Raw genomic sequence first — 16,866 nt, 5'->3', positions numbered from 1 at the left:
GGAGGTGTTCTAGAAGCATTGGCACATGGCACTGAGGCCATGGTGCTGCTGGGTCGATGGTTGGACTGGATGAGCTTAGAGAGCTGTTCCAACCCAAACAATTCTCTGGCTCTATGATTAGAGAGCTCCAGGGGCACAGAACTGTTGTGTTTTGGCTACTGGAAGCCTAAGCCAGCAGCCATCACACCCAGTGGATGTGAGGAGATGTCCCAGCCCCGGGGCTGCTGCAGGAGGGAAAGCCTCAGTGCCCCATGGCCCTCTGCCTGGCTGCTGCCTTTTGTCCCCACTCTCAGGTGACAGAGCAGGAGGAAAGGGCCTCAAGCTGGGCAGCACTGTGACACACTCAGGAGGTGAGCACGGCCTGGATGAAGCCAGGCTGAGCCCAGGCTTGATTCAGACTTCCAGCCACGGGCAGCAGCCAGCAGGTCAGAGAATGAGAATCACTGGAAAAGACCTTGAGGATCACCCAGTCCAACCATGACCTACCTCTGCCAAGCCTGGTGCTCAGCCATGTCCCTCAGCACCACGTCTCTGTGGTGGGAGACCTCATGGCTCTCTACAACTCCATGAAAGGAGGTTGGAGTAAGGTGGGAGTTGGTCTCTCCTGCCTAGGATCAGGCAACAGGAGGAGAGGAAATGATCTGAAATTGTGCCAGGGGAGGTTGAGGTTGGACATGAGGAACAATTTGTGTCCTGCAAGAGTGGTCAGGCACTGGCACAGGCTGCCCAGGGAGGTGGTGGAGTCCCCAAGATGTGTTCAAGAAACCTGTGGCCATGGCACTGGGGACCATGGTTTGGTGCCCATGGTGGTGCTGGGTTGCTGGTTGGACTTGGTGATCTCAAAGAGCTTTTCCAACCCAAACAGCTCCATAATTCTCTGCCAAAACCAAGCAGACATGACACCCTGTCACACCCTGGAGGTATCTAAGAGCCCTTGGGGCCATGGTGGTGCTGGCTTGCTGGTTGGACTCAACGACCTTGGAAGTCTTTCCCAACCCAAACCGATTCCATCCTTCTACAGCCTCCCACCTCAGTGCAGAGCAGGAGAGCAGCCTACCTCCAGTGTTGGTGATGGTGACAGGGACCCCCTGGACCTGCACACCGTTGATGTTGATGGTCTGCATGGCCTGGGCAGCAGCTGCCAGCTGGGCAGCGTTGAGGCTGATGATGCCCCCGGCCGGGGCGATCTTGGGCAGGGTGCGCTCCTTGCGTGTGGCTGCTGCTTTCCTGCTGCTGCTGCTGCTGCTCCCCACGGGGCCAGAGCTGCTGCTGTTGCTGCTCCGGGACACTGGGCTGCTGCAGGAGGTCCCAGATGGAGTGAGGGGAATGCCTGAAGGGTCCTGGAGTACCACTGTCTGCAGCTCGCCCGATGGGGATTTGAAGTAGATCTGATGGGAGGAGAGAAGAGGAATGAGAGCAGCTGAGGGGCACCGAGGGACTCCCTCCCCCCAGCCTCTGGCCATCCTGATGGTGACCCTGCCCACACAGCCCAGGCAGCTGGGCTAGTGATGAGACAAAGAGCTGGAGAAGTTCAGCTCGGAGAAGAGAAGGCTCCAGGGAGACCTCAGAGCAGCCTTCCAGTACCTACAGAAGAGCTGGGGAGGGACTTGTGACAAAGGCTTGGAGTTGCAGGATGAGGGACAATGGCTTTGAGCTGGAAGAAGGGAAACTGAGACTGGAGAGAAGGGAGAAATTCTTGACACCGAGGGTGGTGAGGCCTTGGCCCAGGTTGACCAGGGAGATGGGGGATGTCCCATCTCTGGAACCAGTCCAGGTGAGGTTGGTTGAGGCTCTGAGCAGCCTGCTGTGGTTGGGGCTGCCCCTGCTGACTGCAGGGGGGTTGGGCTGGATGAGCTTTAAAGGTCCCTTCCTCCCCAAACCACTCTGTGAGTCTCCAAGTCCTGTAAAAGCAGCAAGGGAGACTTCACAAAGCCCTGTGGAGGGAAGAGCTGAGCTCCAAACCCTTCTCAGACATCTAACAATCCAAACAAGCCATGGCCAAGCTAGATGCCAAGTTGGGAATACCTGACACCTCACCACCCCCTTTTCAAATCCTGGGTGAGGGCCTTGGAGGAGAAAAAGAGGGCAAGGAAACCTGACAGGAGGAGGTACCTGGGTAGGGACAGGTTCCGTGGTCTGGATCTGGAAGTTCTGGGAGGACTTCTGGGGGACGGTCGGGAGCGTGGCGGAGGCAGCCTGGACCACACGCAGGGCCTGCTGTGGGATCTGCACCACCTGAGGTTCCTGTTTGGGCTGCACCACCTGGACCTGCTGCACCACAGCTGGTTGGCCAGAGCCTGGGCTCTGCACGATGAGGAGGTTGTTGCCTGCCTGGATGATGTTCTCCGCCGTGGTCTCTATCAACACCGTCTCCACCTGCTCGGCCACGGCCACGGCTTGGGCAGGGGACACTGCCTTCTTCCGAGTCTTTTTGCTGGGTTTTGAGGGACTCTCAGCCATGATCTGAGCCTGGGTGCCCTGCTCAGGGGTGTTCACCAGGTTGTTGACAGGGAGGGTGAGGGTCACGTTGCTGCCACCGGCCAACTTGACCACGTTGCTCGCGGCCTGCGCCGGGGAAGCTGCACCCTTCTGCGCCGGAGCCGGCTTGATGGGCACGGGCTTGTGAGAGGAAGAGGAAGGAGTGAGGATGGCCTGGTTGGTGCCAGGAATAATTTGGATCTGGTTGGTGAGGTTGGGCTGGACCTGGATGGTCTGTCCCCCGGCGGCCTGCAGCTGGGGCACCGCCTGGTACTGGACGTTGGTGGACGACCGCGTGCCCTTGTTGACGACGGCCGGGTTCTGGATGGCAAAGACCAGCTGCCCCCCGGGGTAGGAGGTGCCAACCTGAGAGCCCTGGATCTGGAAGAGGTTGCCTTTCGAGGACAGGATGCCAAAGCTGTTCTTCCCAGAGCCCAGAGGGAGAGGAGCGGGTTTGATGGGGACGAGTTTGCGAGGCGTCGGCTGAGGAGGGGCAGGAGGAGTCACGGCGGCTTCCACAGCGGGGGGACCAATCTTGCTACATGTCGCTGCCAGGAGGGCCAGAGGGGATGGCTGAGAGTCCTGGGGAGCCAGGGAGGAGATGGGTGAGCTAGAGACAGGCCTCTGTGCCCAGCACCTGGAGATGGCAGGCAGCAAAGGGCACAGGCAGGCCCAAGCGACCCACACCGCTCAGCCCGCCCTGCCTGAGGGAGCTGCCTCACTGCCCTGCCCCCATGTCTGCCTTCAGCTAAGCCTCCTCACTCTGCTTTCAGCCAGCAGAGTGTCCTCCTGCTCCCACCACCTCCACAAAGCTGGAAACCCCCCATGCAAGCCCCCTGGTATCTGCACCCAGAGTGCCACAGGCAGTTTTAAGCCCAAAGCCTGACTGTGTTCCTACGTGATCTGCTTTAGGTCACCCTGCTCTGGCTCAAGGGGGGGGGTTGGACTGGATGATCTCCAGAGGTCCCTTCCAACCCTGACCCTTCTGTGATTCTGTGCCCACCTTGTGATATCAGCTGCTGATGGGAGCCTTAAGGAAAGGATCCTTAAAAGAAGGCTCCTGGGAGACTTTAGAGCAGCCTTGCAGTACCTGAAGAGGGCTGCAGGAGAGCTGGGGAGGGACTTTTACTTTGTAGTGATAGGAGAAGGGGCTGGAAGAGGGGAGATTGAGACTGGAGAGAAAGAAGAAATTCGTGGCAGTGAGGGTGGGGAGACCCTGGCACAGGTTGCCCAGGGAGGCTGTGGATGTCCCCTCCCTGGAGGTGTTCAAGGCCAGGCTGGATGAGGCCCTGAGCAGCCTGGGCTGGTGGGAGGTGTCCCTGCCCATGGCAAGGGGGTTGGAACTGGCTGATCTTGAAGAGGTCCCTTCCAACCCAACCCATTCTGTGAATCTCTGAAAACATTGGCATGGGGAGGAGAAACAACAGCCCAGAAGAGCTGGAACTGGGGCTGGGAACGAATCCAGAGTGTGGCTCCCCAGCCTGTCCTGCAACCAAGGCTTCTCCTGACACAGCACCACTGGCTAAGGCAAGAGGCAGGAGGGGCCAAAGGATGTGGCATTTGCTGTCCTGCACCCAGGACACATCACCCTGTGCCCGCAGGGAGCTGGGAGGCTGCTGCTGCCCCAGAGCTCACCTGGGCAGTGGAGGCAGCTGGCTGAAGGTATTCACTGGGGCTGACGGCAGCAGTGGCAGCCATGCTGTCCCTGGATCTGTGAGGAGGAAGCAGAGAGGAGGAGGAGTAAGACCAGCAGCAAGAGCAGAGACTACAGCAAGGTGATCCCAAGGCCCTCAGTGCCTGAGGGACTCTCTTAGTGTGTCCCCCCCCTGCATCACTCCCAATGTCACACCTCACCCACAAGGCCTTCAAGGAGGGAGTTACAGAGAGGGGCAAGAGGAATCCCAGCAGCTCTTCACCTTCCCCCTGCCCTTTCCTTTGACCTCTGTTGGCCACACCTGACAGCAGCCAACCCCAGGAAGGGCAAACTTGACCTTCTTTGAAGCAGCATCCACCATCAGGCAGGTGGCTGCAGGAGCCCCTGGGCAAAAGGCAGGTCTGCACGGGGAAAAGCTCTGGTTTGGAGCTGGGGGATGGCACAGGAGTTGCTGCCCACACCAAGGCTTGGTTAAGCTTAACGCTGGGAGAAAAGTCCTGCAGGTCATGGAGCCAACAACCACCCAAAACCAGAGGGGAGGGCCCTCATCCCCCCCTCCTGCACCCTCTGGCTGCCCAGGAGACAGACATCTCCTCCCTGGGAACGTGAAGCCTCTCAGCAGGCAGAAACCACTAAGCAAACAAATGCCCAGGCCCTGGGCCAGGTCACCAAGGAGCTCCTTTCCCAGGGGCTGGCAGCTCAGCCTCCACCAAGGCTCTTTCATGACTGAGGGCATAAATCCCTAGGGAAGAGCCAGGGCAGGGTCCCAGGTGCCTGGGCTGGCTTGGCCCTTCGCTAAGGAGCGTGGCCCAGGGATGCCAGCATGGTGTGGGCACTGCTGGCTCTGTTCCTTAGCAAAGGGCAACCATTTCCCTTGGAGCTGCTGGTTGGGGCAACCTCCTGGAGATGAAAGCATCAGCTGCTCGCAGGCAGCGAGCTGGCTGCTGCTAAAAGGAAGCTTTCTTCCTTCTTCAGAAGGGAGCTGGGAGCTTGTCCTGCTGCCCAAGCTGGGGCTGCACCCTTCCCTTTCAGCAGAATTAGGGCACTGCTGAGGATTAACAGCCCTGACTACAAATAAGAGCAGCGCTGAGCTGGCCAGGACAAGAGAACACAGAGCAGGAGAGATCCCATTAGCCCAAGTAAATGAATCAGGATAATGATGGGGAGGTGGAGGGGAGAGCTTTGTGTCACTGCTGGGTGACCCCCTCCCCGAGGTTGTCACTTGGGTAAGTCCCATCTGAGGCCAGCAGTGGTCAGTTTCACATCTGAAGGGTGGAGGCTGGAGCGAAGCCACTCAGCGAAGCAGCAAAACCAAGCAGGTGGCAAAGCCTCTCCCCCACCCTGCCCAGGAGAGGAGCAGGAGTGGAGCTGTCACTGGCCTGGCAGGGAATGTTTCTGGAGCTGGCCTGGGATATATAGAGGCAGGAGGTCCCCTCAGCAGCCTCTCACACCGATGTGCACCAGGAAAATTCAGCCACCCTGCTTTAAATACTGGACAAAGAACCCGCTGAGTGGTTCAGGTCCAGTTTGGCCTCCTGTGAACCCCCAGCCAAGCCTCGAGAGGAAGAGGACTCTCCCTTAAAGCAGTTAAAGAGCAGAGCAGTGATTCATAAAACTCATTTTTCTCTGGCCACCTCCTCTTCCTCTGCTGGTCACAAGAGCAGTTCTATATGGAAACCACCTCCCTACAGCCTGGAAGCAGCAACTTCCTCAGCCCTTGCCCTGGAAAAGGGCAGAATGACCAAATCTCAGTGATTTCTGGCTCAAGAATCATTTTCTTTGTGACAGTCTTCACTCCTGTTCCAGGAAACATGGATCAAGCACCTCATATCCCAACCTGCTGTAACTTTGAGGAGCTGTAAGAGCCCACCTGAGCTCCCAGAAGATGAAAAAAAAAAAAAAATCCTAGAATGGATTAGGTTGGAAAGGACCTCAGAGGTCATCTACTCCAACCCCTCTGCTATGGGCTGGGACATCTCTCAAGTAGACTCAGCTGCTCAAGGCCTCATCCAGCCTGGCCTTGAACACCCCAAGGGAGGAGGCAGCCAAAACCTCCCTGGGCAGCCTGCTCCAGAGTCTCACCACCCTCCTACTGAAGAACTTCCTCAGCTCCACTCTAACCCTGCTCTGCCTCAGCTCCAAACCATTCCCCCTGGGCCTGTCTCCAGACCCCCTCAGGAGAAGTCTCTCTGCAGCCTTCCTGCAGGATCCCTTCAGGCAGCTCTGAGGTCCCTCCTGGAGTCTTCTCCTCTCCATGGTGCACAACCCCAGCTCCCTCAGCCTGTGCTCACAGCAGAGCTGCTCCAGCCCTTGGCTCCACTTCGTGACCTCCTCTGGACTCACTCCAACTCCTCCTGCCACCCACCCTTGAAGTATTGATCAGCATTGATCAGATCCCACTCAGGCTGCTCTCTTCCATACCAGACATCTCCAAGTCCTTCAACCTTTCCTCACCCCAGAGCTGTTCCAATCCATCACCACAAACCCCACACCAGTTCACAGACACCATCAGCTCACTTGGGGGGGACTCCAGCTGTGGGGGACTCTTTGCTCCCCAGAAGACCCTTCCCATCTTGCCTGGTGGATGTTTCTGGGGGGTTTCTGAACACAACCCCAGCTCTCAGCCCTGGATTTAAGCCGACTGCCAGCCCTGACCTTAGTTAGCACAGGTTTTAATTAACACCTCGAGCCTGAAGGTGAATCAGAGTTCCCTAAAATCCATGAAAGGACCTTGGTGACTGCAAAAAAAAAAAAAAAAAAAAAGGAAAAAAAAAAAGCTGCTCAGGGATGATGAAGCTTGAGCAGAGTCATAGGGGAAAGAAAACAACCAACCCCACGCCGACAGTGGCAACTCCATTTGTTTGTCATGGCCATAAGCAAACAGGTCCCAAGTTGGGCAGACAAAAGGAGCTCTCAAACACCTGCACTATTTACATCTCAACAGCAGGAAATCAAGCAACCTCTTTACAATAAAGCAGCCAGGATTTTATTTCTCTTCTTGCTTGTTTCACCTCCTGGTCTGACACACCTCTGACATCCCAGGTGTCCCAACCACTTGCCAATATCAAGAGGTTTGGGTTTTGTTTTGTTATTTTTTATTGTATATTTTATTTTATTTTTTTAATTTATATATATATTATTATATATATATATAAAAATATAAATATATATTATATATAATATAAATATATTTTTATATATTTTATATATTAGTTATATATTATTTATATATTATATATTTATAAATATAAATTATTTTTATTAGATATATAAATATATATACATATTATATATTTTATATATTATATAAATATATATAAAATATTTAAAATATTTAATTTTATTATAATTATATTATTATATATAAAAATATAAATTAAATATATAAAAATTATATAAAAATAAATTTATAAATATCTATAGAAATATATATTAAAATACTTATATTTTTATTTATTTATATTTATATTTATTTATATTTATTTATACTTATTGATTTTATGTTTTATTCCTTAAAGCTAGAGGGGGAAACTCCCTGAAGCTTTGGGAGAGGTAAAAGAAGGAGCAGCTAGAATAAAACCAGCCAGGATGCACATGGGGATGGTGTGGAAGGAGCAGCTTCTCGCTCTGCACAGACAAGGCAGGAGAAGTTTTGAGGGGCTGGAGCAAGCAGAGGGTGGGCAGCTCCCTCCAGAACAACCAGAGACCCCCGTGAAAACTTCCAGCAGCATCAGTTCGTGGCTCCCTAAGCAGCCTGGTGCACCGCACAGCTCCAGGGACCGGGAGAACCACCTCGGACCTTGTCTCCCTGCTGCACCCCCAGCTCCGGGACGGCTCCTCTAGCTCTGCCCTCGACACCCCGCGTCCGGGAGGAACGAGCCCACAGCCCTGCCCACATCCCAAGGGCCAGAAGTGGATGAAGCTGAAATCTTCAACCCCACAGAGACCCCCCCCAGCCCCAGCACGCAGCTCCCGGCCTCAAGGACCCCCCCAGCAGCCCGGGCACCGCCAGTACAGCCGCACACCTCCGGCAGGAACCCCTCGGAGCACGGCACGGTCCTACAGGACCCCCACCACCCCTCGGACCCCTTCCACCACCTACCGGGGCACCCCCCCACATACGACGAGACCCACCCAGGCCACGGGACCGCCCCGCCCAGCCCCTCCCGGTAGCAGCGGCGGTCCCCGGGGAGGCGGGCCGAGGTGACGGGCCCGCCTCCGACCAGGCCCCGGCCCCGGAAGCGCCGCCTGCCCGCCCGCCCGCCCGCCCGGCGTTCGGGGAGGGCGGGCCGCGAAGGCCTCACGCCCCTTCCGGGCCTGCCGACACCGCCGCTGCCGTCCCCCACGCCTCCGCCCCCCGCCCCAGCGCGCCCGCCCCTGCCGCAGGCCCGCACAGACCGGCCGGAGCGGCGGCGGCGGCTCCGACCCCCTCACGGCGCCATCTTCCTCCTCCGGGGCCGCCCGGGCACCGCCCTGAGTGACCCTCCCCTCGGAGACCTCTTGACCAATCTCCATCCGGCTTTCCGGAGCTCTGCCCAATAGGCGGCGAGATGTTTTATCGCTGGCCAGTTCTCTGCGGCTTGCCGCTTGATGAGCAGCTCCTCCGAGCAATGGGGCACGTGATGGAGTGACTGCTCGGCCAATGGATGTGAATCTCCAAGGTGACGGACGGAAGAGAAGACCCAATGGGAGGGTAGATCTTTGATCGACAGCGCGACTGGCTAATTGCATCGAGGTCAGCCTGTCGCCGTCCGCTGAGTGATTGACAAGCCTTGGCAGCGGAGGGGGTGGACTTCCCCGTGGGCGGGAGCCACCTCTAAACTCCGCCTCCACATTGATTGACAGGCAAACAAGACAATGGAAGACAGGAGGCAGAGGCGCTCCGCTTGTGATTGGTAGCGCGCCTGGAAGGGGGCGGAGTCTGACACGCTGGGATCTGATGACGGCGGCGGGGTCCCCGCCGGGGCGAGGAGTCCCGGGGATACCCGGTAGGGTCGTGGGCGCCACCGCAGGGACCTGCCCGGCTGCTTCAAGACTTCTCCAACCCCGTGTTGCTGCCCGGGCAGGCATCTTCCCTCCCTTCCATGTGGTGCTGGGGGAGTCTCCGGTGCTGCCGTACCTCCAAAGGGTCCCCCAAATCCGGGCTGAAGCGAAGGCGCCTTCCGGGGCTTCGCGGTTGATCTCAGCCTCATCCTCCTCCTGTCGCCAGTCACCGTCCCCTCGGGCAGTCTTCGACACTCCCCGCGCCTGGCCCGGCGCTGCGGGGTGCGGGGGGCAGCCAGCAGGGGATAAAACTGGGAGTGGGGGGACCCGAGGGGACTCCCAAGCCTGGTGACACCCAGCCATGCGGCTCCTGAAGCGCCCCATCTCCCCCAGGAGTGGGGGTACCCGAGGGTGTTGGGGTGCCTGGGAGGGTTTAGGGTGTTCAGAGGGTATTGGGGTTCCCAGTCCCCTCATAGAGTTGGGGGTTGATAGGTCAAGGTCCTTGGAGGGGTTTTAGGGTGCCCAGTCCCCTTGCAGGGGGTGCACAGGGGTGTCAGGATTCTCAACTACCTCGTAGAAGTTGGGGTGCTCGGTGGGGAAACAGGGTGCTTGGAGGCACCTTGCAGGGGTCAGAGTGCCCTGCACCTGTGACCCACACATCCCCACCCTGCCTACCCCAGAACCACCCACCCCACCACTTCTTTGCAACCAAAAGGCCACCAGCCACCCCCGTGACCAGCTGGGGGCTTCCCCGGTGCTTCCTGACCCCTTCTACCTCCCCCCCATGCCAGGTCTGCCAGGCCCTGGGGTGCCCAGCTGGCTCCAGCCCCCATGGGACCAGCACCTCCCACTGGAGCCAAATAATTGCTCGGTGCTTTGTTGTGCAGTGTCTATGGCCCCGGGGCCTTCATTTGTGGGAACTTGCTGTGGCGAGTGCCTCCCTTTTAATTACCTCCCCTCCTCATGCTCCTGCTTACTCACCGCCTGGCACCGGCGCCTCTGACCCCCGCCTCGGCCCCCGGCCCCCCACCGGCCCCAGCTTCATGCCGGGGTCCCGGTGGCACAGGCTGGGATGATGGTGTTGTGCCTGGACGGACAGAGCATCCCTCACACACCTCAAGCCTTGCCCTGCCGCGGAGTGACGGCAGGTGGGTGCCCAGCTCCAGCGTGGCAGGTGGAAGGGGAGGGTTGGGGCTGGGTGCCCAGCGGGGTCCCTTCGGTGGGGGGTGCCCACAGCTGTCCCCAGGACCCGGCTCTGGCTGAGCTCAGAAGGCACCAGAGCCGCCAACACCCCCGATGCCATGGCGTCACCCTCTGCTTACCAGGGGCACCAGGCGTGTGTGGAACGTGTGGTGCTGCCCTCTCCGTACTCCACTTCTGACCCCACAGCCCAGCACTGGGATCCCCACCTGGCATCCCTGCTCTCCCGGGAGAGCATCCCAGGGTGGTGGTCCCCACGGGCTCAGCCCGGAGCAGGCTGCACCCCAGCCGTGCTGGGGCGAGGGAAAGGAACGGGGCCAGCCCTGCAGTGGGACCCCGGGGGAGCCGGGGGTTGGCAGCGGTGCCCAAGGGTGACTGCCTGGCTTGGTGCCCACACAGCCTCGGCGCTGCTCCCGGCATTCCCGTTCCGGCTGCTGGGACAAGTCCCAGCCTGCTGCTCCCTGCCTCAGTTTCCCCAGGCGGGCAGTGACGCCGACGCTGGGCTGCGAGCCCGGCGCAGACGCGGGCGCGGGCACGATCGCTGTCACCGTAGAGGTAGAGGGGACGTCCCCCTGGCCCTCACCGTGCCACCTCCGTGCAGCGAGCTGGGCACTGGCACACGGACTGGGATGGGGGACAAGGGTCTGTGTGGTGAGGCAAGGGGTGGGGGACACACAGGTTGGCAGGGAAAAGCTGGGACAGGGACATGGGGACACAGGGACAAGGGTTGGCATAGCAAGGCTGGGACAGGCACATGGGGACACAGGGACAGGGTTTGGCATGGCAAGGCTGGGACAGGCACGTGGGGACACAGGGACAACAGGGGTTGGCATGGCGAGGCTGGGACAGGGACATGGGGACACAGGGACAGGGGTTGGCATGGCAAGGCTGGGACAGGCACGTGGGGACACAGGGACAGGGTTTGGCATGGCAAGGCTGGGACAGGGACATGGGGACACAGGGACAGGGGTTGGCATGGCGAGGCTGGGTCAGGGACATGGGGACAAACAGGTTGGCATGGCAAGGCTGGGACAGGGACGTGGGGACACAGGGACAGGGGTTGGCACAGCGAGGCTGGGACAGGGACATGGGGACACACAGATTGGCATGGCAAAGCTGGGACAGGGACGTGGGGACACAAAGGACACTCTGTGCCAACCAGAGTGCTGTGCTGTCTCGCTGAGGACGTGGGGACATGGACATGGGGACAAAGGGACACAGGTCCACGCAGTGAGGTTGGCACTAGGGTGCAGGTGTGAGCAGAGAGGCAGGGGACAAGGACACACAGCTCGGCACAACGCAGCTGGCATGGAGACACAGGGACATGAGGACGTGGGGACATGAGGCAGGGACACCCGGCAGAGCCAGGCTGCGGCGGGAGGGCCCAGAAGACCTGGAGCTGTGCCATGGGCTGAGGGCCCAGCATCCTCCACTGTCCCCGTCCCCGAGTGTGCCACCCACCCGCTCCGTGCCCCGTGCCAGCTGGATGCGCCCCGGCTCGGGAAGCTCGCCCGAGCCCACGCTCAATTACGGCAATTACGGCACCTCCTCCGCCGCCAGCCCGGCCCCGCGCCCGCCCCGGCTCCCTCCCAGTTCCTAATGGTTTCTCTGGAAAATTAGAAAGTGGTTTTGTGGAGGCTCCTCCTGGGGTGCAGCAAGCGAGGGGGGACGGTGCCGTCACCGCTGCCCCCGGGGCTTGGCATCACCCGGCGCTGCCTCCCACCCCTTCGGGTCCTGCTCCCGTGCCAGCCTTTGCCTCCTCTGAGCCCCGTGGGGCGCTGGGGATGGGGACAGGCTGGCACAGGGTTCTGCAGAGGCTGGCAAGCAGCTGGGTGTCCCCCATCAGCCCTGACCCTGATGGGAGTCCCAGACAGCCCTGTGCTGGTGGTGGCACAGCTGGATGGATCCTGTGACTGGTGTGGCAGCGTGGCCCTGTCCTCCGTGGCAGCCACTTGTCCCTGTCCCCAGTGTGGCCATGTGTCCCTGTTCTCAGTGTGTCCCTGTTCCCAGTACAGCCCAGTATCCCAGTGCTGGTGCAGCCACCTGATCCATCCCTGGTGCATCCATGTGTCCCTGTTCTCAGTGTCACTGTGTGTCCCCATTCCCAGTGCAGCCCAGTGTCCCATTTCCAGTACAGCTCAGTGTCCCATTCCCAGTGTCCCATCCCCAGTGCAGCCCAGTATCCCATTCGCAGTGTCCCATCCCTAGTGCAGCCCATTCCCAGTACAGCCCAGTGTCCTGTTCCCAATGTCCCACTCGCAGTACAGCCCAGTGTCCCGTTCCCAGTGTCCCATCCCCAATGCAGCCTCCTGTCCTTGTCCCCTACGCAGCTGCATCCCCCATCACTAGCACAACCCAACACCCTCTTCCCAGTACAGCCCAGTGTCCCATCCCCAGTACATCCCAGTGTCCCACACATCCCTGGTGCATCCTCGTATCCCACCCCCAATGAAGCTTCAGGTCCCATCCACACTGCAGCCACACATCCCACCCCCAGCACAACCTCAACACCCTCTTTCCAGTACATCCCAGTATTCCCAGTCCCAGCAAGCCACGCTGGGTGCTTCCCCCCCTCCCCCCCGCCCCGCCACCGGGCAGGTTTCCCCACAGCGGTGACTGACAGCCGGGGCCGGTTGGGTGCTGATAAAGCAGTGAGATAATTAAAACCTGCAGCTAATTAAAAACTCCTCTTTTAAAGCTCCCGAGTCGGCAGCTCCGTTGTCGTTTTCCCCGTCGCAGAGGTCGAGTCCCGACAGTAATTCCAGCTCTCTCCGGTAAGAAACGTGCCCTCTGGGCACGTCACGACCTGGCACGCACCGCGGGCAGGGGAAGCCCGTCGTGATAATCCCGGGAGATATCTCTGCCAACCGAGCAGGTGCCCTGCCTTCTGCTTCTCCCCAGGAACCAAACTGGCAGCCCTGTGCCCTCATCTTCATGATGCCACAGGATTGTGTGTTTCTCCCTGCCTCTCTCCCCTCCCTCCCCCCTGTTTTTCTTTAGTGCCAGGTTGTGCCCTCCAAATGTGGGCATAGGGATTTGGGGGTTGGGGTGATGGAAATCCCGTCAGGATCCAGGCTGGGTTGAGGGACTTCCCTCTGGGCACCAGCTGCCAGGTTTGCTCAGATAAGGGTGCACAGGGATGTGACACCCCCGTGGGGGGGCTGTGATCACCCCTTGGGCACTGTGATCACCCCGTGGGCACTGTGAGCACCCAAGACCACCCTCAATTCCTGATCCATCGAGCATCCTTCCCACCATGCTAACTCCAGCAGGCTCAGACTCCCCTCCCCCCCTGCCAAATTCCCACCAGTACCCCCAGATGCACCTTCCAGTAGATTCATCACCAGCCCAGCATCATCCCCCCCAGGGCTGTCTGGGTGCAGAGCCTGGGGCAGGGAAGGGCAGCACCCCTAAAACCTCAGGGCAAGATCTGGGTGCTTCAGCTCTCCCTGTCTGAGGTTCAACAGCCACCCCCAGGGGCTCCCCCCAGGGCTGGGGCGACCCAGACGGCGCAGCCCTGTGGCACCCATTGCAGACCCTCCCTCAGGGCACCCCCTTCCAGGCACCCCAGCTCCTGGGCACCCAGCCCGTGTGGAGCTCAGCACCCCATGAGTGTAGGTGGGGGCACAGCTCAGGGGAATGTGGCACAGCTCAAGGGGGGCTCATGCCCTGTGTATGTGGGCACACACGGGGGCATGGCACCCCTGCATGCACATGCATGGGCATGCTCCCAGCACCAAGCCAGCCCCACTGCCCACCCCCAACCAGACACCAATTTGGTTTATAGCAGCAGAGGAAATTACCACCCAGGCTCCCCCCCTTCCAAGCCAGGAGCTGTTTGAAGTGTCCTGCCCCAGGGCTGGGAGGAGCCTTGGCCATCCCTCTGTCCCCCAGGATCTTCCTGGGGGGACATCCCTCCTCCTCCTCCATCCCTCCATTCCCCTGGTCCTGAGGAGGACAAGGAGGTTTCTCTCCTACTCTAGACCTACAGTCCTCTGTCCGTCCATTCCTCCATCCCTTTGTCCCTCCATCCCTCTGTCCACTCACTCCTCCACCCCTTTGTCCATCCACTCCTTTGTCCCTCCATCCCTATTTTCCCCTGGGAATAGGAATGTCCCCAAGCCCCTGTGTGCCTCCCCCCTCCCCAGCTCAGCACTGCCCCCATGCCAGCCCCTCTCATCCTCCTGTCCCATCGGGGTGCAGTCAGTGCCACGTGTTGTGTCCCCCCTCAACAAGGGTAGACCACGCCCAGCTCTGGGGACAGTGGTGGGGTGAGGGCTAGTGGCATGGGGGGGACCCTGCTGCCTCAAGCCCACCCACTGGGGTCCTGGCTGCAGTTTTGGGGAACCCTCCTGCCCCCCCAACTCCAGCTCCTTGCTGGACCCAGGAGCCCCCAGCCAGTCCTTGGTGTTCCCTCCTTCCCCTGGGACCCCAAGGGTCCCAGCTCCACTGCCAGTGGCTCCAACTACCTGAGTGCTGGGGAGGGATTGGAGGCATTTGCCTCCTGCCTTGTAATTTATGCAAATGAGCTCTCTAATTAGCTGTAATTTCAAGGCATGGCTTGGGGTTTCAGACACTCTGTGGCAGGGAGATGCACCCCCCAGGATCCTCCAGCATCACCACAATTTCCTCCCCATCCAGGGTCCCAGCTCTGTTTGAGGTGGTTCCGGGAGCCCCCAGTCCCCCTCCCCAGTCCTGTGCCACTGTCCCACCCATCTGCAGGCTCTCAGCCCTCTGCTGCCCCCAGCTGCATCCTGGCAGCCCCTTCCCCCCTACCCAGGTGTGGTGTTTTGGGAGGGATCTGGAGGACCCTGGGGGGTTTTAGGGCCCAGCACTGGTGACAGGAGCAGGTCAGAGCCTTCCCAGGTCCTTGCCCCTGTCCCCAGAGGAGGGACATGTTGTCCCCATGGCTCAGGGCTGGCAGGGAGAGGGATTATACTGGGAAGCAGTGGGAGAGGAACCACAGCAGCCAGCTCCTGAGACCCAAGTCCCTTCTGCACCACCAGTCCCTGAAGCATAGGGGAGACTGAGAGGAGACCCGGGAGGGCAGGGCTACAGGACAACGCTGATGGGAAAGACACAAACTTCCTGGTGGCCTGGGGGGAAGTGGGGACTGGGAGACGTCCAGCCCAGTGTCCTCTCCATTGGATCCCTGCTCCTTCTGCTGGGATGAGGACCAGAATCAGGCTGGGAAATCTCTCTGGATGGTGCCCAGAGCTGCACATGCAAAGTCTGCAACCTGCTCCTTCCCCCAGAGAGCTGCTGGTGGCCATGATACAGCTCCTGGGACACGGCTGGAGAAGCCCAGAGCCACCACCTCAGCCCAAAGAGCACTCGGGTGTCCCCAGACTGGAGCATTCCCCTTCCCAGTAGCGACAGGAATAGCTCCCAGCACCTTCTGGGCAGGTGCAGAGAAGGATAGGAGGTAAGACTCTGGGTCTGGGGTCTCCCTGCACCTCCTACAAACTTCAATGAACCACTTGAGCCCCGGAGCTTGTGTTCATCACCACTTATTTAGAGACAAGCCCTCCCCCCTTAGCAGCTTGCCCTGCCCCTTGCCCATCCCAGGCTCTCGATTCTGAGGTCTCCATCTCAGGGTGCCCTTCACAGTGCCCTGCTGAGCTCTGGGGCCATGTTCACCCCACAGCCAGCCATGTTTTGGCAGCACTGCTGGGGGGGTGGTGGTGGTGGAGCCATCCTTGGGATGATGAAAACCAGGAGAGCTCTCCCCAAGGCGAAGGAGTTCCCTGCGCCCTCCGCCCGGCCGGGCGCTTGGCAAGCGTGCCAGGGAGATGTGGGATCGTGGCACTGCCAACCACCATCCCCAGCTCTTGCCAAACCCCTCACGCTTTTATTTGTTTGTTTGTTTTTTTTTCCCCTCACTGTGGGCTTCAGAGTTGGGGTGGGCTTCTCCCAAGGGCTATGAAGGTCCTCCCCAAAGCTGTGGCCAGCAGCAGCCAAGCCCTGTGGCAGCCCAGGGATTTTGGTGCTGGAAATGGGGCCAGGACGCCCTGGTGATTAAGTGGCTCCTCTGGTCCTGGCGTTGCCACATGGCACCTCCTGGGGCTTCTACCTCCTGGCAGCCCCCTGTGCTGGCAGCCTCAGTGGTGGGGGCAGGGGAGCCAGGGGGGGAGGAGGGGGTTGGACACCCCAGGCCAAGTGGGGATGGACTCATCTGAGACCTCCTAGAGCCTTTCAGGCTGCACCAAATCCATCTGGGTCACAGTGCAGCCTGCCATCAGCACCACTCCCTCTTGCTGCAGGTCCAGCTCTGGCCCCAAAACTTGTCCCTTGTGCCTGTCCCCCCCTGTCCCGTTTACCCCATGGCACAGGGCTGAGATGCCACAGGAAGTGTGGGGGGGGAGGGTGACACTGAGGCACCCTCCTCTCCCCCCCAGTGCCACATCTTTGGGGACAGGATTGTTTCCTCTGGGTTGGAGGGGGACAGGAAAGGTGTCAGGTGCCAGGGGGTCCCTGGGACAGGCTGGCAGGAGGGTGACAAGAGGAAGGAGGCCAAGGGCGCGGGAGGGAGGCAGTTTTCTTCTTTCTTC

General features: G+C 59.5%; 1 protein-coding gene across 1 annotated transcript; it reads right to left on the bottom strand.

Moving 5' to 3' along the window:
• Positions 1–1,057: 1,057 nt before the first annotated feature.
• On the bottom strand, positions 1,058–4,182 carry SP2 (Sp2 transcription factor; the record flags this gene model as incomplete). The annotated part of the gene is made up of 3 exons (XM_054398803.1): positions 4,114–4,182; positions 2,113–3,060; positions 1,058–1,388 (listed from the first exon to the last, which is right to left on the bottom strand). Coding segments are annotated over exons 1-3 (1,342 nt in total), but the record flags the coding sequence as incomplete, so codon positions are not given.
• Between the last annotated feature and the right edge of the window lie 12,684 nt (positions 4,183–16,866).

This window comes from Indicator indicator, unplaced genomic scaffold (genome assembly GCF_027791375.1).
Source record: "Indicator indicator isolate 239-I01 unplaced genomic scaffold, UM_Iind_1.1 iindUn_scaffold_119, whole genome shotgun sequence".
Taxonomy (NCBI): Eukaryota; Metazoa; Chordata; class Aves; order Piciformes; family Indicatoridae; genus Indicator; species Indicator indicator.
The sequence above is the reverse complement of the archived record's forward strand: the minus strand, read 5'-3'. Positions and strand labels throughout refer to the sequence as shown.